General features: G+C 38.6%; 1 protein-coding gene across 3 annotated transcripts in view; it reads right to left on the reverse strand.

The window, feature by feature from the left end:
- LOC105217633 (neuronal acetylcholine receptor subunit alpha-7) overlaps positions 1-25,031 on the reverse strand; it is a 66,984-nt gene that overhangs the window by 39,618 nt on the left and 2,335 nt on the right. For all 3 annotated transcript variants that reach the window (XM_054230884.1, XM_054230885.1, XM_054230883.1), the window contains exon 2: positions 12,289-12,428. In XM_054230884.1, coding sequence (XP_054086859.1) covers positions 12,289-12,428 — 140 coding nt within the window. The remainder of the gene's footprint in view (positions 1-12,288; positions 12,429-25,031) is intronic.

The raw sequence follows: 25,031 nt of genomic DNA on the forward strand, positions 1-25,031 counted from the left end.
AATGACTTTTTGAATATTTGGCATTTGCAATTTCATCTACTTATATTCTCTCCGTACAGGGTTTAAATAAAGTATACATATATTCTATAAATAACCGCATGTCTTGTCCTCACATCTATTGCTCTGAGTGCGCATTCATAATCCGAGAAAACCATTTACGGTAATCCCTCATAATGATGAGTTGTTCAGGTGTTGCCATACGCTGTGCATTAAATGCGCTTAATACCCAGGAGGATGGGATCATGTGTAGAAGTTCACGCAAGTGAGGAAAGTTTTTGATTGTCACTCACTTGGGAGTGGCCAGAAACGATTCTTCTCCACATGGTTCAAGCAGCTCACGACTTCCGGTTTTAGACCAAGACATCCGTTTGAAGGCGAGCTAAAGTGAGAAGGCGAAGCCCGCTTATGCGGTTGTGCGTAGGGTTTGGGACCCACCACATAAAAACACCCCCCAATGAAAAATCTACGAAAGCCTCGGATGAGACACCCCCCTTTTGATGACGACCCCTGCAAACGTTTTAAGGATAATGATATATGGGCATGCACCTAGAATGTCCGGACCCTTAATTGGGAAGGTGCCTCTGCCCAGCTGGTTGATGTCCTCATACGACTTAAGGCTGACATCACCGCCATCCAAGAAGTGCGATGGACGGGACAAGGACGGAAGAAGGTGGGTCCTTGTGACATCTACTACAGCGGCCATATAAAGGAGCGCAAATTTGGTGTTGGATTTGTGGTGGGAGAGAGACTCCGTCGCAGAGTCCTGGCATTCACCCCGGTGGATGAACGTCTAGCCACAATCCGCATCAAAGCGAGGTTCTTCAACATATCGCTGATTTGCGCCCACGCCCCAACGGAAGAGAAGGACGATGTGACCAAAGATGCTTTCTATGAGCGCCTAGAACGCACCTATGAGCGCTGCCCCCGCCACGATGTAAAAGTCGTGCTTGGTGATTTTAACGCCAGGGTGGGTAAAGAAGGTGTCTTTGGCACAACAGTCGGAAAATTCAGCCTCCATGACGAAACATCGCCAAACGGCCTGAGGCTGATCGACTTCGCTGGGGCCCGAAATATGGTCGTCTGTAGTACCAGATTCCAGCATAAGAAAATACATCAAGCTACTTGGCTGTCTCCTGATCGAAACACGCGGAACCAAATCGATCACGTTGTGATAGACGGAAGACATGTCTCCTGTGTTTTAGACATGCGTACGCTCCGAGGACCAAATATAGACTCGGACCATTATCTGGTCGCAGCGAAGATACGCACCCGCCTCTGTGCAGCAAAGAATGCCCGTCAACAAACACAAGGAAGGTTCGACGTCGAAAAGCTGCAATCGCAACAGACAGCCACGAAATACTCTACTCGACTTGCACTCCTGCTCTCTGAGAGCACTCATCAGCATCTCGGTATAAGGGAACTGTGGAACGGCATCTCAAACTCACTGCGTACCGCTGCAGCCGAAACAATTGGTTTTCGGCAACGACAAAAAAAAACCTGGTACGATGAGGAGTGCCGTCTCGCAGCGGAGAGAAAACAGACTGCCTACCTCGCAACATTGCAAACGACCACAACACGTGCGGGATGGGATAGATACCGAGAGCTGAAGAGGGAAGCGAGACGCATTTGCAGACAAAAAAAGAAAGAGGCCGAAATGCGTGAGTACGAAGAGCTTGAGAAGCTGGCAGACAGAGGGAATGCTCGAAAATTTTATGAAAAAATGAAGCGACTTAACGAAGGTTTCAAGACCGGAGCATCCTCATGTAGAGACCAAGGTGGTAATCTGGTAACCGATGTCCAGGGCATACTGGGATTATGGAGGGAACACTTCTCCGACCTGCTGAATGGCAGTGAGAGTACAACAACAGGAGATGGCGAACCCGATCCCCCAATCGATGACGATGGAACAGATGTTCCATTACCCGACCATGAAGAAATTCGAATAGCAATTACCCGCTTGAAGAACAACAAAGCAGCGGGGGCCGATAGATTACCGGCAGAACTATTCAAATACGGCGGCGAAGAACTGATAAGGTGCATGCATCAGCTTCTTTGCAGAATATGGTCGGAAGAAAGCATGCCTGACGATTGGAATCTCAGTGTGCTCTGCCCAATCCATAAAAAGGGAGATCCCACAATCTGCGCCAATTACCGTGGGATCAGCCTCCTAAATATCGCATACAAGGTTCTATCGAGCGTATTGTGTGAAAGACTAAAGCCCACCGTCAACAAACTGATTGGACCTTATCAGTGTGGCTTTAGACCTGGAAAATCGACAACTGACCAGATATTCACCATGCGCCAAATCTTGGAAAAGACCAGAGAAAAGAGGATCGACACAAACCACCTTTTTGTCGATTTTAAAGCTGCTTTCGACAACACGAAAAGGAGTTGCCTTTACGCCGCGATGTCTGAATTTGGTATCCCCGCAAAACTAATACGGCTGTGTAAATTGACGTTGAGCAACACCAAAAGCTCCGTCATGATTGGGAAGGACCTCTCCGAGCCGTTCGATACCAAACGAGGTTTCAGACAAGGTGACTCACTATCGTGCGACTTCTTTAACCTGATGCTGGAAAAAATTATAAGAGCTGCAGAGCTAAACCGAGAAGGTACAATCTTCTACAAGAGTGTACAGCTCCTGGCGTGCGCCGATGACATTGATATCATCGTTGTCCGAATGGACGAAAACACTCCAGCCCTGAAAGTGTTCGATGCAGTACCCGCCGGAGGAAGCCGAGGAAGGGGAAGGCCTCCACTCCGTTGGAGGGACCAGGTGGAGAGCGACCTGGTTACACTTGGGATCTCCAACTGGCGCCGAACTGCGAAGGAGAGAGACAGGTGGCGCACTATCGTCGATTCGGCTATAACCGGCTAAACGGTTGCAACGCCAATCACACACACACACCCAGAGCGGTGGCCATGGCCACTTCTAGTCATACAAACACCTGTTTTGGCGCATAAATTGATGTGAGCTGGCTGGATAAAAGTAAATTGAGGCGTTTTGCATAACTAATCAATTATGGCGTGTGTAATGAAATCATTTCATTATTATTCAGAATGGGCAGCTTAACCTAAATATTGTTAATGTTATTAGTGCATAAACCTATTTCAATATAACAAATCACGTTCACCTACATACAATCTGAATATTATACATTTTCACATATTTATTTACTCCTAAAATTGATTGCTTTTCTGGTTTTCAGTTTTTCGCCTTCTAAATACGAATGTATGTACATATGTTGTTTTTGTTGTGTTGGCATTTATTTTAAAACAAATTAAATTTTACACCGTACAATGAAAACAATCAAAGGAAATTAAACAATTGCAAATAGTTGTGGCGTCAACAACTGTCAAATTCAAACATCGTGCATATGAAAATTAACGGTAAAACGAAATTTTTTAATTAGTGGCAAATAGTTACCACAAAACGGCTGCACAATTAGTCAGCGTTTTGATGACCAGTACGCTTTAATTTCAAACACAAAGGTCAACGAAGCTTGCTGCGACTGCATTCTGGGTATTCGAATTGGTACACTCAATATGGCAGCTCTCAGACATAGGTTGGCTAATTAGGGTTGCCACAATGATTTTCGCAAATAAACGGAAAATTTGCGTCCAAAATTGTTAGCGCTTTTTGATTTGACGACCGCTGAGCCAACCGCTGTTGTTGTTATTGTGCAAGCCTTGCAACATTGCATTGCACACGTTCGCCGAATAACTGTGGTCGCAAAAATCGTTTGCGCCGACAAAACACGCTGCTGCAATTTCGAAAATTGCCGCTTGTTAACGCGCTGTTAAATAAATAAATACCAATAACAACAAGAGGCCCGTTTGCTTTCGTGTTGACAGTGTTTTAGCATGGCTCTAAGGTTAAAAATGCTATGGGAGTTCGCTTACTGCGGCTAGAGCCATTTAACCCTACTAAATTCACTAAATTTTTCTATTTTTTTGCTTTCACAAATTTGACATTCACAATTGTTGAATTGTTTTGAATTAGTCAACTAGCTTTTTGTTGGAGTTTACACTTGCTTTCGCTGACCAATGTTGGCGTGAAATTCTGGTTCATTGTTGTTGTTGCTGATCAAGAAAATGGTTAAATGCTAATTCAATTATTTAATTGATTAAATCAAATTCAAATATGATACGAGTATTATAAAATAGTATATGCTAAATTAATTGTGGCTTTGAAAATATGTACGGGTATCAGATCGGGGTCTTTGCATTTCCTAATCAGGAAGAGGGTTCCACCAATAAGTTCCAAGTAACATCCTGAAAAAAAGTTAGCTTGTGGTATGTATCATAGACACTAATTCATCTGGTAGTTGCTGAGTGCTTCAGATGTCAGAATGTTTGTGCCCTTCATAAACGAGATGAACAAAATACAAATATGCCAAAAATCATAGAGAGTGGAAGTCAAATGCAAGCGAAGAATTCTTGCAGATTTTTCATTTGTGTATGTCCACAGAATTTTGGGCAAAAGTTGAAATTGCTTTACAACATGCCAGAGCTGTCTTCATCCTCTGACTACTCAAACAAAGAAATGTGGAGAAATTCTTTGTCAGTACATTAAGAATAATTTGTGGATCTTGCAACTTGAGTTGGTTTAGGATTGGGTTTCATTACCGTTGTTGTTTTCAATTTAGCATGGTTTGTTGTGACCAAAAATAATAATTTACTCAGCTTGGGAGTATTCTTTAGCAAAGTAACTACAGGAAATTACATCGCGTCATTCTGTTTTCCTTTTCCCTGTTTCTGTTTCTCAGTTATCAAATAGCAATTAGCCGAAAGGGTTTAAACATGTTTTTTGGATACTTTTCTTGTATTTCAAGTTTCACTAGTCTTGTTTCTTCTTTATTTTTCTCCGTATAACGCAATTATGAGCTTTTGGCTTGACCTTTTTTCTCTTGCTTTAGAGCTTCCATTATTATAGTTGTTGTTGTAGCGCAAAACTGGCCGGAAGTTGCATGACAAGTTTTTCAACACTTTTTCATTTGAATTTCACCGTCGACTTGCTCATTATATTTGTTATGCAACTCAACTCATTAGGGACGCTTCGCTGCATAAAGCAAGAAAGCGAGAAACGACAACAAAGCAGCGCGTATAAAATGCCAGAAAAAGGGAGAAAAATGTAAAAAGTAGCTTTTAATTTGGTTTCGAGCGCCAGTCACCACAATTCAAATAAGATTTTTATTTAGCAAAGAAATTACTGCAGACAAAACTCAGCGCGTCGACTGCCAAGTGCGAGATCTCCGAGCCAACTTTCGTAAAATTTATTTGCCAAAATGGAATGAAAACGGCAAAAAACACACACGCATACCTACACATATAATTTAGATACGCGTTCATTTTGTTATCCCGCTTCATTTCTCTTTTTTTTGGTCACGAGGCTAGCCTACTTTCGGTCACACTTCGTTGTTGCAGCCCTATTCCATTAAAATGGCTTACTTTGCTTGGGCGCTAGCGAAAACACAACGAAGAACCGCAACATAACCACCATCGTCAACAACAGAACAAACGATCGCTTAGAATGAAATACCGGTTGGTCCAACGGGGCGTATGCGTAACCTCAGCCAGCGGTGCGTTTTGCCAGTAATCTGAAAACACTTTCGCATATCCCACGGCTGTCCGTTTATTTGTTTATTTCTTTATTCCCACTTTTTAAAGCGAATCGTTGAGTTGGGAAAATGGCAACTCGCGTGAATGCCAATGAAAAGGTGCGAGTGATTAAAAGAGTACATATGTTTTCATAGAGATAACCCACACACAAATATATTTCCATAGGCAGGTTAGCACACGCATGACTCTTTGATTGCATTTGCGCGTTCGCGTCCACTCTCATGTATAATAGATTGGCTTTGCCACTATGCGTGTTGGGTCAGTTCCGTTACACTTGCCGTTGTGGTAGCGGAAGTGCGGGTAGGTGGAACACCACCGGGGCTGCAGAGCCGTGTGCCGCTCGGCTGTGATTATGGTTTACAGTTACTTTGTTGTGATTTTACAGTATTCATTGCTGTTTGTATTGCCATTGGCGTTGGCGGAGGCGTCACTTTGAAACCTGCTATCGTTAGTACTGCATAGTTAAGGACAACAACAACATCAACAAAGGCGGTTGCAATGCGACTGAGCCGCTAAATTGTTCGCTGCCACTCGTTGAAACTCGTTCAAAGCAGAGCCCATATTTCCTATATAGTTGCATTGGTTGTATGAGGTTGCTTTCATTGATATCAATTTACATTTAAAGCGGTGCTGAGTGCGCTGCTATTCTCCCACACCGTTTTAAATACCGTCTGAGATTAGGTTAAATGCTATATTTAAGTTCGTAATCTTAATTCAATGGATTAAATAGGTGTGTTTTTTACACAAATGAATCTACTCAGCTTTGTTGCTTTTCTAAAAAATTTGGGAAGCTAGCAAAAAAGGAAACTTCCACTGCTCTCCGGTTTCAATTTTCAGCTTTGGTACCTCTAAAGAAGCAAATATAGCCACAACCTTTTTTCCTTTGTTGAACACCAATTCGCGTGTTTTTCTTTACACAGTTAACATATTAAGCCTGATTTCAAGCATGAATAAACTCGTGAGTTCCCATAAATAAAAACGGACACTCTCAAATACAGATCTGCATGTGGAATTCTTTTATGTAAATACTCAAAATGGCAGCTAGAAAAAACCAAAGTGTGAATTTGGCTCGGGCATTGTATTCACTAATACAATGACAAACAGAAAAGGAGCTTTTAAAGCACAAAAATATAAAACTATGCAAAAAGGAAACCCTTGTGTGTGGACCCCTTTGATAAATGGCTTTGCTGATGCAGAGCTTGTGAGGTGAGAAGAGAGGGGCGTTGCGCTGTAGCATTATTTCCACTTGTCTGGTCAGTTGGCAGATAGAACAATGAAACGAAAGCATTTGGATGGAAAAAAAGGTATTTCTACTGCTGTTCATTCTCTTGCGCCTATGAAAGCATTTAAAACTGAAACCGGAGAAAAGAAAGTCAAAAATAAACCAAATTGAATAAACAAAGACCAGGAGACAAACCCACTATTATTACTTCAAAATTTGAATGCCAACATATTTTTGGAAAACTTACATAAAAGTTTTAATGAACAAACACAGGAGAACACGCAGAGTTTCATATTCATGTGCAAATGTGCAAATTTTGTGCTTTCATCAGCTATACATACCTTGACCACTAAGGGTAATGAAATGCTCAGATGGCTTCTAATGAAATAGAAAAAAGACGAAATGTGCAAATCTACATCCATATGTGTGTTTGTGAGTAGGTTATAGGAACGTATGAGCTCGTTTCATTTGTAATAATTTGGTAAACCATCAAATGAGCACCCAAACGCCCATACCCATACACAGATCCGCAAATACAGAAAAACGATTAGGTATGACCTATCATGTGTGTGTGTGTATGCTGTTGTTATTGTGTTTACTTAAGAAAGTAACAACCAAACGAATTTGTTCCGTTGGCAGCTGTTGACATATTACGTGTCAAAATCAAAACGGTTATGTCATATCGTTGCCTTACAGTTATTATGTTGCGTTGCCGGTCTTTTGTCTCCATTTTGTAAGACCACATTTATACAGGAGGTCGTTAGAAACCAGAGCAAATCTGATGTTCTTGAATTTTTCATTGATCTATTGGCAGTATATCCGACTATATGTATTCTTATATCACCCAATGAATGTTATATTCAACCTTCGTGATTAGGTACACACACTTAAATATAGAAAGAACCACAGCGAACGTATAAATATCATGATCATCACCATTCTTCGCATCATCATGCTACCTATCATAGATTCATTTTCCATCGTTCCATTTGCCTCCACCACACCCTTGTTCTAATATTATTGCGTATGAATGCCCGAACTTAGTAGCTCATGTGACCTCCTTTGTCATAACTCACAACTTCCGAAAGCCGGTAGCATGTTCCTAATCGCCGTCGCATGTTGCCGCAGCAAATTAGCTTTCAACAGCCCAGCTTTGCCTCATTGTTTTGCACGCATATTCCAAAAATACTTTTATATCCACATTTACATATATATATGTGTGTGTACTCATTGACCATTTCATTCATTGACAGTCGTCTCCACGCACTTAACAGCATTTGTATGCCTGTCACGTGGCGCTTCTTAGAAGAGACGAACATTGTGTAAAAAGCAAGAGGAAATCAGTGACTTCGCCGTACTTCCATTAATTTCGTTATTAGACATTTTCTTCAATTCTCTTTGCACATGCTTTTAGCATTTACTTAAGCTTTTCATTCAATCTGATATATTTTGAGTGCAGCCTACGTGCCTGGTGGATGTCTCAGACGCATCTTTATTAGTGTTTTACTTATCTTTTCCGCATTATATTCATTATATTCCTCATTTGCATTTATCAGGCGAACTCGTATATGAAATGTTATGTATGAAACTTCGACGTCTACGAGAAATTTTTAATGTGAATAAAATGTTTTTAATAAACATAAAGATTAGAATTTTATGCGTGAGTGTAATTTTACAAGTTTTAATATTTTTTCTTAAAAAAATAATGTTTACTTCACGGCATTTTGATTTCTAATCTGTTTTTGGTTGCGAATTCAAAAGACAGTTGTCTAGCTTTCCGAATGCTGAAATAGCAACTGCTCGCTTTTTGGGACACATCCTTTCCCTCCTTTCGGTTTACAATACAGTTAAGTGGATTCTCATGTAACAAGTTGACATATTTGTACAATTTAAATTGTCAAGTGAATTTTTGATGAGCTCCAAAAAGGCCTAACCACGATTACAAATGAGAAAAATCGTTATGCGTGACAGCTTTTTCAATTTTTGAGCCCCAACGAAGTGACGATAAACGGAAACATGTCGCTAAACGCAGCCAAGTGTGAAATATTCCTTTCTGTTATTGTCTCATATCATATAAGTATGTGGTGAAGTTAACTTACGGAGAAAAGACATTGGTAATTAGCTTAACCACATTTTTTTAAGTAAATGCAATTAGTTTAATTATCCTTTTGTAGTTTTATAAATGAGCTTTCATAAATTAATAATTGCTTTCCCACAAAATATCTGTACCGTAATAACCCGAGTCCGAATATTTATGGAAGGTAGTGTATACATTAAACCACTTTATACACTGCCACTGACTCATAAAGCCTCTCTATAACATATGACACATATGCGACGTTAGCGATGCCATAAATGGCCCACTGGAGAAAGAAAAATAAATTGCTATTTGGTCACACACACATATATAAACAACTATGTTCAAGTGTAGGCTCTTGTTTATATCAAAAAGTCTCACGTAATTTTCTGCAACATAAAACAAAAATCACTAACGTTTGGCCACTTCAATTACTAATAACATCACCGAACTTCTGAACAGTATTACTAAGCTTGTCAGCGATAGACTCCAATAAGTCGTTACAAAATGTTACTCATACGTCATGTTGGGCACCCGTGAAGACATTTGTTCTTGAATGGAGCACGTAGAAAATTGATACATCATCGCCCTGCTGTGTTGAAATAAGGCTCTGTAGAATGTGGAAAATCGTGATGCCTCCTCTGTGTGAATTAGAAATCATAAAACAAATTTCATTGTTTTCCTTCATCACAAAGTCTTCTTTACAATTTGTAGTATTTGCTTTCAAATTGCATAGTACAATTTTCTGCCTCTAACCTTAATTACTGCAAATTTAGTGCTAACTTGAAATGTATTGCTTAATTCGCACGTAGTCCCACGACAGTTCTGGAAGTTTGATTATTTATTGGCTGGTGGAGTTTGAAAAACGAACAATGTTGCAGTATTTATGTATTTACCAGTTAGAATTTGCCTGTCTCTATGTACTCCTGAGGCAATAATGGAGGAATGAATGTAAATATTTGGAATTTAACTTTGATTTTCTGACTGAAGAAGCAGCATCCAACCTTTCTGCCCAACACATAAATAGTTCTGTATCGTAATGCATAATTAAATGAGAAAATAATGAAGTCCAAAGAAGCTCTGCTGTACAGCTTTAATCGCGCTGATCCCTGTGAAAATTTGACTATGATATTTCGTTAACATCGACACCAAGAAGAGTAATATAACTTCCGATGATCTCATGAATATTCATGAAAGCGAAATTTTAGATAAATTAATAAAGTCACCGCTACTGGATTGCCGTAGACAAACTATGATGACTGAGTTTATTGTAATAAATTTTCAGCTGTGCGCGGATCAGATTGATGAATTTAACAAAGGAAAAGTATCCATGGCAATACCAGGTACATATTTTGAGAGCTGAGGCAATTGATGTCGTGGTGAAATGTAATGTAAAATTGGATAGAATAGAAGGCGATGCAAAAAAAGCTTTCTATAACAACTATAAAAGATAATTGGAAAACAAAGAACGGAAACACGGAGAATCTTAAAATGTGTCTGCGCTTTGGTGATTAACGAGAAAAGACAAATTTCGGTTTGTTAGCTAAGTAATAGCGGGAGACCGTGGAGTGGAGTTTGAGGAAAGCGATTCTACATAATTCAATGGAAAATGAGAAGAGATAAAAACCTAACGCCATAAAATGAATAGAAATGCAGAAGAAACAGTGTGAAAAGCAAATAACAATAGAAAAGGTAGTTTACCATTATGTGCACCCAGGCGACGATAAACTACATTACTAAATGGCTAATCTGTGGGAAATTACTTTTATTTCGAAATTAGCTAGAGAAACGTAGGTGTGCGCTTATTGTAGGTGTTTAAGACGACAAGGGCATGCGGATTGTGGCGACAGTTGTAAATAGTTAATGACAACGGCACACGTAAGAAAGGAGTGTGGAGGAAAAGCTACAAGAAAAGCACTTCTGGATTTGTATGTGTCTCATATGCTTACACATGGGGAACATAGAGTGTGCCTTTCTTGAATGAAATCATAAATATTGCAGTATAAGCCCTTTGAGCCTCGAGATGCTGTCTATTTTCTAGCGACAGTCTACTCATTTATTAGTGAGCAAAGTGAGGGGAAATTACAGCGGCACTACTGCCTCTTAGAATGTTAAGTTGGCTGCGTTTGGTGTACTCATCGAGTCATCGAAGGGGCATTGCCTTTTAATTATGCTCGCAGTAATTTCGCGCCAGCCACTCAAACCCGAGTGGTAATTAAATAACAAATCTCAGTGAAGAAATATATTCGCATTTGGATATGAGCGTATGTACATATGTGTAAAGGCGGCTACAATGGGTCACAAAGCCCCAAAGCAAGAAAAGCGCGCAAATGAATGAGAAGCCAGAGCGGAAGATAAGCGCGTCAAACGTGGCATAACAATAGGCGCTGTAGCTTACTTTGCCTAATGAAAGCATTCAGATTCACTGCTGTGACTGCTTGCTACCTTGGCGAATGTTTGTTTAGTTGGTTTTCTAGTTCGCAGATTATTCCGCGAACTTTTGTTGGCATCTGCCTGGGAAAATTAGCCAAGGGCACGTTTTCGTTTCGCTTTTCCTCTCGGTGCTCATAAAAGTCTATATATTTCCAAAAGCCTCACATTGGCTTCATTTTGTTGTGTTTTATTAATCTAGATCGTATTTTTCTACTTTATTTAATTTCCATTTTTAACTATTTCATTCTGAAAAATTTGCTTTTGTGTGCTTTTAATTAGCATTTTTATTAGGGAGCAGAGTTGGTAGTGCTGTGCGAAAGAATTGTGTGCTGAATGAGCGTCGTTGTAGAAGCGACTGTTTGATGAATAAAGGTCATTGGTAGTGTGTTGGAAAGTTAAGGTCACGCTACTGTTTGTGATCGAAATTAAAAAAGTTCACAAACATCTCAAATTTACTTAAACTGATCCAATAGACACATCAGTTATGCTTGATGCACTGGTTTGTATATTTTGACAAACTTAGAAATATCTTTAACTTTTTATATTATTGGTAAACAAATTAAATATTCGTTTCTTAGTAGTAGTAGTAGTATTGTTCAGGATTTTATTTTTTCACTTTATTATAACACCCACTAATTAGATTCGTCTCATAAAGCGTTTAAACACCGCTAAGAAATATGTGGGTCGCACTAACACAGAGTACTTGTGTGTATTTTTAGGCTAATTGAAGGTTAAACAATCTCCTTTGTGCGCTACGCCCGCGTAATTGGCTTTATTTGCTAATTTAATGCTTTCAGTGTTTAATGCTTCTCAGGGCGTATTAAAATGTAATTTGCACATCCAGCGATTAATGTGTGTGGCATGTGATAGGGGTAACACCTACTTATTCACGAAAAAAAAAACGAAAAAAAAGCGAAAGACAAACAAAACTCACCACATCGATGATTTGCATTAGCGTCAGCCCGAAGCTCAGCTGCAGTGGATCGGATTCGTTTACGACGGGTCGCTCCAGACTGTTGTAGTTGTCGAGCAGGGCGTGTAGAAGGCGTTTCTCATGCGGGCCAGCTGTGCAAACTGCAAAAAAAGAAAGAGGGAAGAGTGAGTGAAAACCAAAATTAAATTCTAAAATAAATGCTGGAAAAGAAGAAAACATAAAGTGCCTTCAATGTTAAGGTTAAAAAGTTACACTCCACGCACAGACACTGATTTGAACAAGCGTTTGCTCGGTTTTGGTTGTGCTAAGTGTTTGATTTGAGTGCCGCCCGCATTTATCATTTGCCAAAGGGGAACAAACCGGAAGCCTCACTTCAATACCCGCCCACCGCCGCCAAGGCATATACGTGATTTTGAAAATTGAAAGCGGAAAATCATCAACAAAAGTGGTTGAGGCAAGCGGAAGATTGAGGAAGGAAGGAAAGAATGACAGCAGCATGAAAGGTGGAAACATCAAAATGTGATCAGCAACTCACAATGCGATGGGCGTGTACCCTTGAGGCTCACTGAGGTAAGGAGCTGTTTGAAGGAAGCTATCAGGGGCTGTCTTGACTTTACGCACATTTGTTGTGATTTATGTTTTGTGGTTGTGGTGTCTTACTTGCCTCATTCTCTGCGCTTTAGTTTGCGACAGCACACCACAAATTACCGTGGAGCGAATGTAGCAGGTTTGCGTTGCTTTAGAATTACGGTACTTTATGGTTGTTCTCATTGTTGCTAGATTACTTTTATTATTGCTTTTATCACGTTTATTTCGTTGTTGTTGTCAGTTGTTATCAGCTTACTCAAACCACTTTCCCTCCTCTCTTGCCTCCCTTTAAGTACGTATGTTTACTTCAGTGCGCTGCTCGGTATGTCACAAGCACCGTTATCCGTAGTTATTGTGTTTCAAAATTGAATTTGTTCGCCCCAAAAACGTTGCGATTGGCTTTACTTTGACAATAAGGTTAGCCCGATAACGGCGCTAGTGAAACGGAAAATCACTAACAACATATTATTTGCAGCAGAGTTTCTGTTTGCTCACCTGTTTGCCACTTTGATGTACAACAAAGGGCTCTGCTGTGGTGGCAGGAAGGATATTTGGAAATTTGATGAGTTCATTAAAGGTTTTGGTGCTGTTTTTGTGTCTGATATGTGTATGCCACCTGCTGATATGAGCGATTAGGAGCTTTAAATTTAGTTGTTTCCTTTATTGACACTAAAAGTTGAGAAACAGATTCTAGCCCCGAAGGAGCTTTTGTTGAAAGTTTGCTTGTGATATTAAATATCAGCGTATCATAAACTATAAAATTACTGCTAAACTGTTTGTAAAATTATGATATTTGAAGTGAGATGAAGAAGAAGATTACAAATTTCTGTAAATATCCCACCAACGCTCAGGGCATAGACATACAGAGTATCTTAATAGAAGTTCTTGTTATTATTCAGCACCGAAGATACAAAGACTGTTTTATAAAAAAAATATTGATAGATGGAAAGAATATTCTTAAACACCTAACGTATGAAAGAATACTATTTGTAGTTATAAATAACAAGCGGAGGATGTTAATAATTTACCGAAAGTAACATTTCTTCTACTTAATTTCTTCACAGTACGAAGTGAGTTCTGGAAATTTTTAAATTCATTTGAAAATGTCGTCCTGAGTTACTAAGAGACGTTAATGACAATAGTATTGTCGGTTGGCTGAAGTTTACACGTCGTAGATACCTTTAAACGGGTTCTATCCACTCACTATGCGAAAAGGAGCAAACTATTAATCGCGTAATTAATTTCAGCATTACAGTTGTTAATGTCGGCGGGCAAAACGTCTGTCATTTGCAGAAGAAAATTTGTTAAACGAGTTAAAACATGCTGCGAATTATCATAATAAAGGCAATCAGCTTGATGAATTGGCGCAGGCAAAGCGCTGACAACTCGCGTGGCAGATGTTAGAGAAGAAAATGTAGAAAACACTACTTTACAAGAATATTCAAGCATTTAAGAAGGGTGGCAGTGGTGGATGGACCTTAGAGTTTAATTGGCAGCCCAAATGCCAAGTTTGCCAGATCTGTCCAATTAGTAATAATTAAGTTTTGCTAATCGGTTGGTGTTAAAATTTAGTAAAATTAAATATTCAATTCGTTGAACTCAGTCTATTGCTAATTAGTTAATTAATGGCAGAAGATCTCTACTTAAGATTCTTAAGTCAAGAAGAAATAATTATGAATTAAAGCTGAATTCAAGAAGGTTGAAAATTGGTCTGAATATTATCAGAAGATTTTCAAACATTTTATTCCAGTTTCATCAAATGCTAACGTTTAAAATATTTTAATTTTAATTTTGCGGGTAGAACTTAATGCGAATTCAATGTTATTTATGTGGGTTTGTGGATTTGTTTATTTAAAACGTAAAGGTTTATTACCACATTTCTTTTAAAAGTTAAGAATATTTGTTTAACAAGTTAAAAAGGTTACCAGTGCCGTGTGTTCGCCTCCGCGTCTATTCCAACTCTGAGATCGTTCGTTTTATCCTACCCGCTTGTTCTCGCTACTCTTCTCTACTCGTTATCTTTCAGGGCTGTATGTTGTTGTATGTGCGTCCACTTCTAGTAATGGGTCGCACTACCGTTCCCACATTTATGATTTTATTGCAACAATAAATAGATGCAAATTTCTAGGAACAATAAGGGTTTAGTTGTGCAGAAATGTGGCAACTTAAGTTTTTTCAAATTGTTACCTTAAATTTTAGTCATTGATTTCTCCTAGACACATTATCAAATAAAAGAAAAAAGGAAAAAATTAAAGCAGCTAATTGGTGTATTGGTGTGCGGGATCAACCCAAAAGTTAAACTCAAGCGTGACATACATAAATTACAATAAATCACATAGTCGCACAAGCGATTTAGACCGAAGGAGAACAATTTGGAACAATTTCAAAAAGAAAGCAACACAAATGAAATCGAAAGAAAGGCGGGATGAAGGAGTCGATATTTGGGAGAATGTGGTATTTCCCGAGTGGCCATATGGCCTTACACACCCTCTGGACCTTGGAAAGTTAATGCGCTCCAATGTTAAGCTCATTTTAGTGGAAATAAATGTGTTTCAAATAAATTTGCTTCGCTGAAGCTCAACTTCGTGTTCGCTGACGTACACACTCGCCCAACTATATTTTGTATTACTCTGTTGACTCTTGTGGCTTGAACGCCTTCCTCATGCTATCATTAGTCTCTGGGTCTTGGCTCTTAGTGACTTTAATTTTAGATATTCATCTTAATTGCTTGGCGCTAGGGCTATTTACAACCAACAGGGTCACACAAAGCGCAAAAGGTGAGAAGGCGGGTTATTTGGAAGACAAACGACTGAAGCGAAGAACAAAGTGCCACACTTAGATGAGTTCCTGTGCTTCGTGTGACTTGTAGTGTAATATTTTTAATGAATGCAAATCGAGAAATTAAATGCCGCGTTGCTGTTTGACGCCGCGGTGTTTTGAAGTAATTTGTTTAGTCGCTTTTGTGAGATGGATGATAGTGGAGAAACTAATTATGTGTTGAGAAATTTTTGGGATATACGATATGAATAATGCCCAATGAAATTTTGCAAGTGACAAATTCGATGAAATATTCCCGGTATTTCTGTAGGTGAATACGACATGTTGTGAGTTTGATTATTACAATAAAATGTTTGCGCAAATACACAAATCCAATAATATGAAATCGCAACTTCTTATTTACTAACGAAATAAGCAAAACTAACAACTGAAAACTGGAAAGTGTTGTAGAACGAATTGCAAAAAGATGAAGACTTGGTTGTCGAGTAAGAAAATTGCCGCACCTAAAGAGAAACACCGCAATCACACAAACAGTTAGAAGAACTTGAGCGCTGGAAGGACCAAGGCCAAACTGAAAACTATGCAACAAAGTTGCAAATTATGGACGCAAGTACGCCAAAAATGCAGACGGACTCATTGAAGAATGCTTCGGTTGGGCAAGAATGCTGCCTTGGATTACTCGGCACCTTGGCATTTGCCGGCCGTCGCAGAAGAGGCTGAAATAATTTAATTTATTTGAAACTTGAGCGATGCCAGCGAAATTCTTGACGTTGCTGTGTAGCGCACAGCTTAGCACGACACAGCACAGCATAAGAAGTCATTGGGATTAAAGAAGCGGAAAATTGCAGAAATGAAAACTCGGCGCTTAACAAAAAGCAAGAGATAAGACAGAACAAGTAGAATATTTGACTGGAATGAAAGTTATGGTAAGTAAAATAGAGCCTCCGCGACTGTCACTTGTTAACCAACTAAATTTATATATTCAATGTATCTTTTTAGTGTATACTTTGCAACTCAATTTCTTCCTAATAATAACTCCATACCACCACAACTGTGACGGGAACAGTTACATTTGATTTAAGGACATTCAAAGGTATTAAGATTCTAATGTTTTTTAATTATGTAAATACAGCCACGTTAGATGTCTCAAATTGTTTTGCGAAGAAACAATCTTTGATTTGAGAAAAAATACTTTTATCGAAAATTGCGTGCGCTTACGGCAATTGAATTATCTTGAATTAAGAAATTCCTGCTTTGAAATTGGAAATAAATTCTTTGTTATACCTGTGCAGTGAAATGGAAAATGGATTAGATTAATAAGCGAATTATGAGATTAGCAAAGCTCTGCGCGTCTAAGTTGTAATGTATTCAGCAAAGAAAAATAAGAAAATTTGGCAAAGACAAAAATAATTAAAATTTGCTTTTGTGCTTTACCAGGAAATTCTCTGAGGGCAAATATAGAATGTCCTGAGTGAAATTCTAAGAACGATAATTTCTTGTATTCACAGGCGAAGATTAGGAAGGGCATTCAAAAATGTTTAAACTTAAATTTGTATGTAGCTCCAGTTTCCCTGAAGCATAGGATGGGGCAACTGTCTTAATATTTTTAATAGCCGAAAAATTGTTTGTTTTACTGAGCTACTACCTGTTTTCTATTATTCACCATTTTCCACTTAAGTACAATTACTAAGTGTTCTTCTTGTTGCCACGGTTGTGCTTCTCCGCAACCAAACACTTGCATGCCAATCCCATCTACAAAATACATATTAACCCACAAGCCAAAATTTATGCGATATATTGCGTTGACCCAAATCTCCGCAGCCGCACTGTCGCCAACCATCATCAGCAAGGGTAATTCGTGTTTTTTGTGCAACCGAAGTGGGTTTTCTTGTTATTCGGGACAATACAAAAGATACACCTTACTTTTGCAACATCTCCTTTGGAAATGGATGAAAAGTTCAGTCTCTTTCTGGTGGTGCACCGCCGGTTTTAAGCCGTTTAGTGCTCTTTTATTCATTCTGTCGAAATGCTCCACTTCGTACTTGTGCCAGCTTCCTGTTTCACCATTACTTTTATGTTTGTTGTGCCATCTGTTATTATTTTTATTGCAGTACTATAATTTTGTTTTTGCCTCGTATTCGTATTGTTTTAGGACATTTGTTGAGTTTTTCTTCCTTCTCATAATATATTTATATGCCTTTTTGTGTTCAGTGTCGTTTCTGTTTCTGTTTCTGTTTCTGTTTCTATTTCAATTTCTGTTTTCGTTTTGTTTTTGTTTCTTTTAAGCACTTTTTGCTTCATTAGATTTTGATGTCATTCGCTTCGCTTGTGAGTTAATTCTGTGGGTCTGCATCTCTTTTGATTTAAATTCTGAATTTTATTTGCGGATTTGGTCAAACGGTTGTGGGTTCGTTCTGGTCGCATATTCATACGAGACTATGAGTAAACGATTATTCTGATGCTCTCACACAGATTAACTCAATAAATAAATGCGTGTAAAACGAAACCCAATTAGTAAGTCGAATGTATGTGTTTGTCTGCAAAAATTTAAATTTTTACCGCGAGTTCACTCGACTACCTTACAAAATCAACAGCACCATTTGACACATTTATACATGCGAAAATTCGGTCGAGGAGAAATTCTGAGGCAGGTGTGGTGTACATCACAACGAGGCAGACAACATATTTATGTACATCCAGTTATCACTTTTTTGTAGGCTCTCATACCCTTTATTGTCACACATTTTTGGCTGTTCGAATTCATCACTTCCCACAAACCTCAATCCCATGGAAAAACCTCCCGCCATTTTCACTCTCTGCCATATCGCTGATGTTGCAACTGCATCGTCATCAATCTGCCTCTGAATTGACGGCAGTTCAACCAAATCGAATTTTCACTGTAAAACAGGCGGCTACAACAATTATTACGAAATGGAATTAAATGAAATTTCCAACCAATTCTCAACTTAACTGCAGAGACAGGCAATAACGGGAGATGCAGTTAATCTGGCAACGGGAGTGGAGAGATTAAGGACAGGGAATAAGGCCGGCGGGGGATGGACCAACGATTAAATTGACCGTATAGGCAAAAAAGTGTGACCAAGTCAAAATGACAGCCAGCAGTCGACCAATGACCAATATAGAATATATATTGATATATATGAATGCAGATCACCTGAGCCATGCGAGCAGCAATGGTGCTGAATAATAAAAGCTTTCTTGGACAATGACCAAAGTTCGTTGAACTACAGAAGTGGCGAGCTCAGAAATTTAATGACCTAAATATAGTAAGGATGTGTTTAGATATGTGTACAATATATTAAATATTATTGTTTGTGTAATTAGACAATTTTTACTAAAATTATCTAATATAGATTTAACGAAATCGAAAATGTTTATCCTTAAAAAAGTAGTACTTTCCTTAAACTCTATACTATTTTTGCTTTGCATGAAAGCAGCGTAATCGAGCTCATTACTTCGTAAATTTGTGTGTGTATTTCAATCAGTACAACCAAGTAACTCCAAAAACAAGGAGGGCAGAGCTGGAATAAGGCTAACGCCAGAAGAAATGGGATGACACTAAGCTTGTAACCAACATTGCAGACGACCGCAGAGTCAACAGTGCAGAAGCAACTCTCGTTATCCTCACTCAGGTGGAGTTATTGTCTGCCGTAAGCGATTTCTTGTTGTTTGTTCTGTAATTAATGCTATTGTTGTTGTTACTTAGCTTGATATTAAGGACGGCCGGTGACTTTGTGCCGGTATATTTAAACAGGGGGACTTCGTAAAACTGTTCTAATGGAGATGGCGGAGAAGACTGCGGGCTACATAGGTTTACTCATAAAGCCAACATAAATAAAGGAGAGTTACACTCGTAACTACACTGAAATTGCCTTATAGCAGTGGTAGTGGTGTGGTGTGTTGCATTAAGTGATTTAAATATGTCCCTAAATGTATGCTATACTAGCCAACAATAGGTAACGGGCTTACTATTGTATCGGAACGGAGATAATGTGTCCTCATTTTGTGTGTGTTTTACAATAAATATAAAGCGTTACGTAGGAATGGATAGGACTTTTTTCCGTCTCTGAACTATTTCAATATGACTTTGTTCCAAATGGCGGCTTTTGTTACCACAACCAGCACACTTACGCTTATTGACCGAACTATGGATTAAGTAAAGTGGAAGATATATTAAATTAACCAGATGGATTAGTAAAAAATGCAGAGGAAATTTAAATTCTAATTTAATTTTAGTTTAAACCCTTTACTGATTTACATTTTTTTGGATTGAGTACAGAAATTATATGTATGCGGCTTAAAGTTGCTATATAAGGCATACGTTGAAAGGATATCATTCCGAGAGACTTTTAGTCATGGCTTAGTCATCATAAGGCTTTTTTTCTGTGGAAAATGTGGTGAAGAGTTCACCGCGGTGTTGTTGTCATCACTGTTGCTATTACTTTTGTGTCTGCAATATAAATCTCTCGACGAGATTGGCTATTAACAACTGTTTATGTTGGTGTCTATGAACATACACGAAAATCAGAGCCAACACAGGCAATATGAATGAAAGAGTAACACTTGCTTCAACACTTTTGAAGCCTGCATCAGTGGCTGCGGCAGTGTCTGAGATGGCTGAGAAACGTGTGGCATTAGTGTCAGTCACCTGCGACAGAGTTCACTCGCGTCGGCCAATGCTGGTCGCCTAAAAGGTCGAGTGGCACAAAACGCCAGACATGAGGTGGCGAAGGCTCTGCGAGGGAGTGGAAGAGAGTAGTTGCAGTTGGCCAACAGTTGCGGCTGAAACTTTGTTATCTCCTCCGATGTGAAGAATTTTCGTGCTATTCGTCTGTGTTTCAGCCACCGTTTTTGGCTGCTGTGCCAAAAGGGGTCAACGACTCGTGTTTTTCACGACCCGACATCCGTCAGTCCAAACAACTACAATCATAAGTAGGATCAGATAAAAGCACACTGACGTGAAATGTAACGGCTCCCTTAACTACAAAAACCACTTTCTATTATTGAAAATATTTATTTCCGTGTTGCGAAACATTTATTTATTAAGTAGATTTAAATGCAATTCTGAAGAATTTAAATTTTTTTGTGCGCAGGTATACTGCGTACATATGCTTGCAGTTGAGCTTACCACGCATTACACACAAATGCGTCCGGTTAGTTTTATGACATTTGCATAAGGCAATACGATTCGTGTCGGCTTTGTGGTTAAGGCAATGAAACTAAATATGCTACTCTACATTAAATCCATACTGGAAACTAATTGGAGCTTAAACTGAGCTTAAAAATCACACCAAAGACAAAGCGAAGTTTAAGTAAAAGGGTTGACTGGTTATATAGGCCGATTATATCGATCATAGAGGAGCTTTTAATCTTTAAATATGATATGCGTGGACTTTTACTTATACACATTCATTTTCAAGCCACAAAAAAACCACAAAGACATCTGGAAGACAACAACTCCAGGAGAAAAGCAAAAAAGGGAGAAGACAACACAAGAGGCAACCGCTTGAAAGCACAAGTGCTTAAGTGACTTAAGAAGTTCACTACCCCCAGACAATGGAAATGCATATATTCTGAGTGTAACTGAACGTAGAGAATGGAAATAAGGTGAGGAAGAAAATTTGTGAGCTTGTGGTACCAACATTGTTGAGTACTCAAGCTCAATAATAACAACTCTCGTACATAGAACTCTACTTAACGTGTTGTTCGTGTTGTCTTTGGCGTGTTGACGAATGCGGAAGTGCAGTAACGCATGTAATGACAGAATATCGCACATAATATATATAACTTTTACGAACAAAATGCACTTGCAACCGACAAGAAATAACTACTTGTCATACGAAGTATGAGTATTTTCTCTTTATATATACACTAACCGACCGCTCCTGCTTCGCACGGCTTAAAACAACCATTACAAATGTTATGCATTTTTACACACATATGTATGTACTTCCCGTTTCTTGTGTGGGTTCATTTAAAAAAGTAAAAAGAAGAAAATTCGAGCATGAAATTATATTTTATTAGCAATGAGCTAAATCTTGATTACGACCTCTAGTTTTTGGTGTCCGATGAAGATAGCGGAACAAAACTTCACACCAATATCGATAACGATTACAGGAATCGGAAGTCTCATAAGGGAAGCGGATATGATACAAACCGAAGTCTTCTATGAACTGGAAACATTTATGTTAAGCCCTGGAGCTGACGCTGCTTCCGTCACTAAGCACTTTCTGGAGAAGGGACATTTCCTGTACAATTTCCTCTTCCGTCATTTTGACGTCCGCTCTATATCGAACATCCCTTTCCGGTAAAATATTTCTGGTTGCTTCATTTCCGGTTCCGGCACATCATTCGAATATCTGGTTCCATCGGTTATCCCATACCTCTTTTCTCGTTCCGTTTCCAGATGCCCCACTCCCAGTTCCAGTGACCAATATTCAGCCACCACATTTCCGGTTCCGGCAATATCATATTCGTATACCCCATGAGGTCAATGACCCCACCCTGATCACGTGATGACATTTCAAGATCACGTGATATTTTTGTTTACAGGTCAATGACCCCACCCTGATCACGTGATGACATTTCAAGATCACGTGATATTTTTGTTTACATTTCAATGACCCCGCCCAGATCACGTGATGTAACATCAAGGTCACGTGATATTTATGTTTACATTTCAATGACCCCGCCCAGATCACGTGATGTCACATCAAGGTCACGTGATATTTATGTTTACATTTTTGAGTGAGGTCAATGACCCCACCCTGATCACGTGATATTTTTGTTTGTCAATTCAAGATCACGTGATATTTTTGTTTACATTTTGAGGGAGGTCAATGACCCCTCCCTTATCACGAGATGTCATTACAAGATCACGTGATATTTTTGTTTACAGGTTATTGACCCCGCCCAGATCACGTGATGTCAATTCAAGGTCTCGTGATATTTATGTTTACATTTTTGAGTGAGGTCAATGACCCCACCTTAATCACATGATATTTTTGTTTACAGGTCATTAACCCCGCCCATTTCACGTGATGTCACATCAAGGTCACGTGATATTTTTGTTAAATTTTTGAGTGATGTCAATTCGAGGTCACATGACCCCGCACAGATCACGTGATATCAATTCAAGGTCACGTGATATTTTTGTTTACATTTTTGAGTGAGGTCAATGACCTCACCCTATTCACGTGTATAACAAGATCACGTGATATTTTTGTTTACATTTATGAGTGTAGTCTTTGGTGTCCGATGTCTTTCTCTCGGATTATGAAGTGAGCTTGTATACTTCTACTATTTGTACGATTTTAGTTTCAGATTAAGATTTTCCATCACGGAGTCTTTTTGATACTCTCACCTGGGAACTATTTCCAGAAAGCTTAGATTCTAGCAATATATATAGCCAATGTTACCTGAGGTGAATGTAGCTTTCGAATGGTGAAATAATTTTTGAAATCGGCACAGTAGTTTTTGAGTTTGTTCATTACAAACATACATACAAATCTTTCCTCTTTATAATAGTAGTATAAATTTATTCTCAAATTCAATTTATGAGACGGTCTTAATGAGTCTCTAAACTAGAGAGGGAGCAGAGAAAATAGTAATTTGACTTCCCTTGCGATTTTACAGCGCCTCAGTGTTCACATTGATATTTTGACATTTTAGTCGTTGAAATTTTGCTAGAGAGAGAGTTATTTACATTTTGAAAGAAAGAACTTTCACTAAACCGGGGAACATTTTATTACGGCTAGCGGCTTAATTACCCTCAAATATGTGTTCTTATCTCACTTTGTGTAGCGCCCAACATGAGGAGGCGACATATCACCTTTGCCTCGAGGCGATCATCCGAGGTATTCACACTTGAGCTTAACTGTCTGCCTACTTAACCGCATAAGTGTCCATAACTTAGCAAATTTTACTATCCGCAATAAAATCAAGAGCATACGAGGGACAACAGCAGCAGAGATGCTTTTGGTAATTTGAGAAACACATTCAACTCTGGATAAGTTGTACGAAAGATATGTGTTATGAGAACTATAAACTCAGTGTAAGTGTAAACTAGTGTTGGAGTTGTGTGCGAGAAGTAAAACACAAACTTAATATTCTCATTTCGCTATTGTAGAAATGTTCTGACTCCTCCTGTATATGTACATACAGAAACGTGTGTTTGGGGAAGCGTTTAAACGCTCTTTAGTCTGGCGAGACAATTATACGCATATATTGTCTAATAAACATCGAATACTATATATGATAACCTATGTCACGTACGTATCTGTGTAACTAAACCAACAATTGAATGCTCCACAGCCACTTGACCCTCTCGCTTGAGTCACATTATTACTTATTTTTAATTAGCCAATTATGAAAGAACTGAAATACGTGAGAACCCTAAATTCTACAACTGTTTGCAAATATGTATATGTAACCACTGTGCATCCCATAAAAAGAAGCTGTGACTGTTATCAAGGCCACTCAGCAGCTATGTTGATAGCAGACATCAATTTGCCAGGACAAATCAGTTTAGCGGATGTGTTGGTGGCGATAGTTCTGAACATCGTCGACTTTAATTCAGAAATGTTCTTATTACAGTTTGTTCAGAATTGGCATTTTTGGGCTCCTTAATATAATCGGTAGTGCATTCCATTATGCATTCTTCTGGAGATATCCAATTTAAGTAATCAGTAATTTATTTTTTAATTTTATTAATATAAATATTTAATGAGATGGAAGCTTCAGTTGAGGAGAATTACATTTAGAAGATGTGTTTGCTTATGACTATGTGATTTTTAAATCATTTATCAAACTTTATTTTCCAACGTCACTACTAATTTTTGTTAGTTTGATATTTTTTGGTTAGTTCGTATCCGAGTTTGAATAATTGCTGGCATTTACATGTATAACGGTTAAATTATATGAATTGTATATCATATCCTCCAACTACAACACGACGTTGAGGGTTGAAAGAGGTCACATTCATTATTTATGGACAAAGTGAACTCGCCCAGAGTACAGGTGAGTGCAAAAACCCCAATTTAGTATTTTATGCTCTGGATGGGTGTGTGCCTAAAAGTGTCAGAATTTCTCTCCCTCGCATACATTTTTAGGAATTATTGAGGCAATTGCGATACCAGTAAAGAGATTTATGATCGCATACAATGTTTACAACCAGTACACATATGTACATACGTGTGTGTTTTATGGGTGCCGAGGCGATGCTAAAGTGATTGGATTGGGTTTATTGAACATTTATTGAAATTGGTTAGGAAGTTATGAGTCCTATTGTATGACTCACATGCAGAAGAAATTTGTGTTGCGTTGTGGTTAAATGAGATTGGGTTTCAATACAAAGA

The sequence above is a fragment of the Zeugodacus cucurbitae genome, chromosome 5 (genome assembly GCF_028554725.1).
Source record: "Zeugodacus cucurbitae isolate PBARC_wt_2022May chromosome 5, idZeuCucr1.2, whole genome shotgun sequence".
NCBI lineage: Eukaryota > Metazoa > Arthropoda > Insecta > Diptera > Tephritidae > Zeugodacus > Zeugodacus cucurbitae.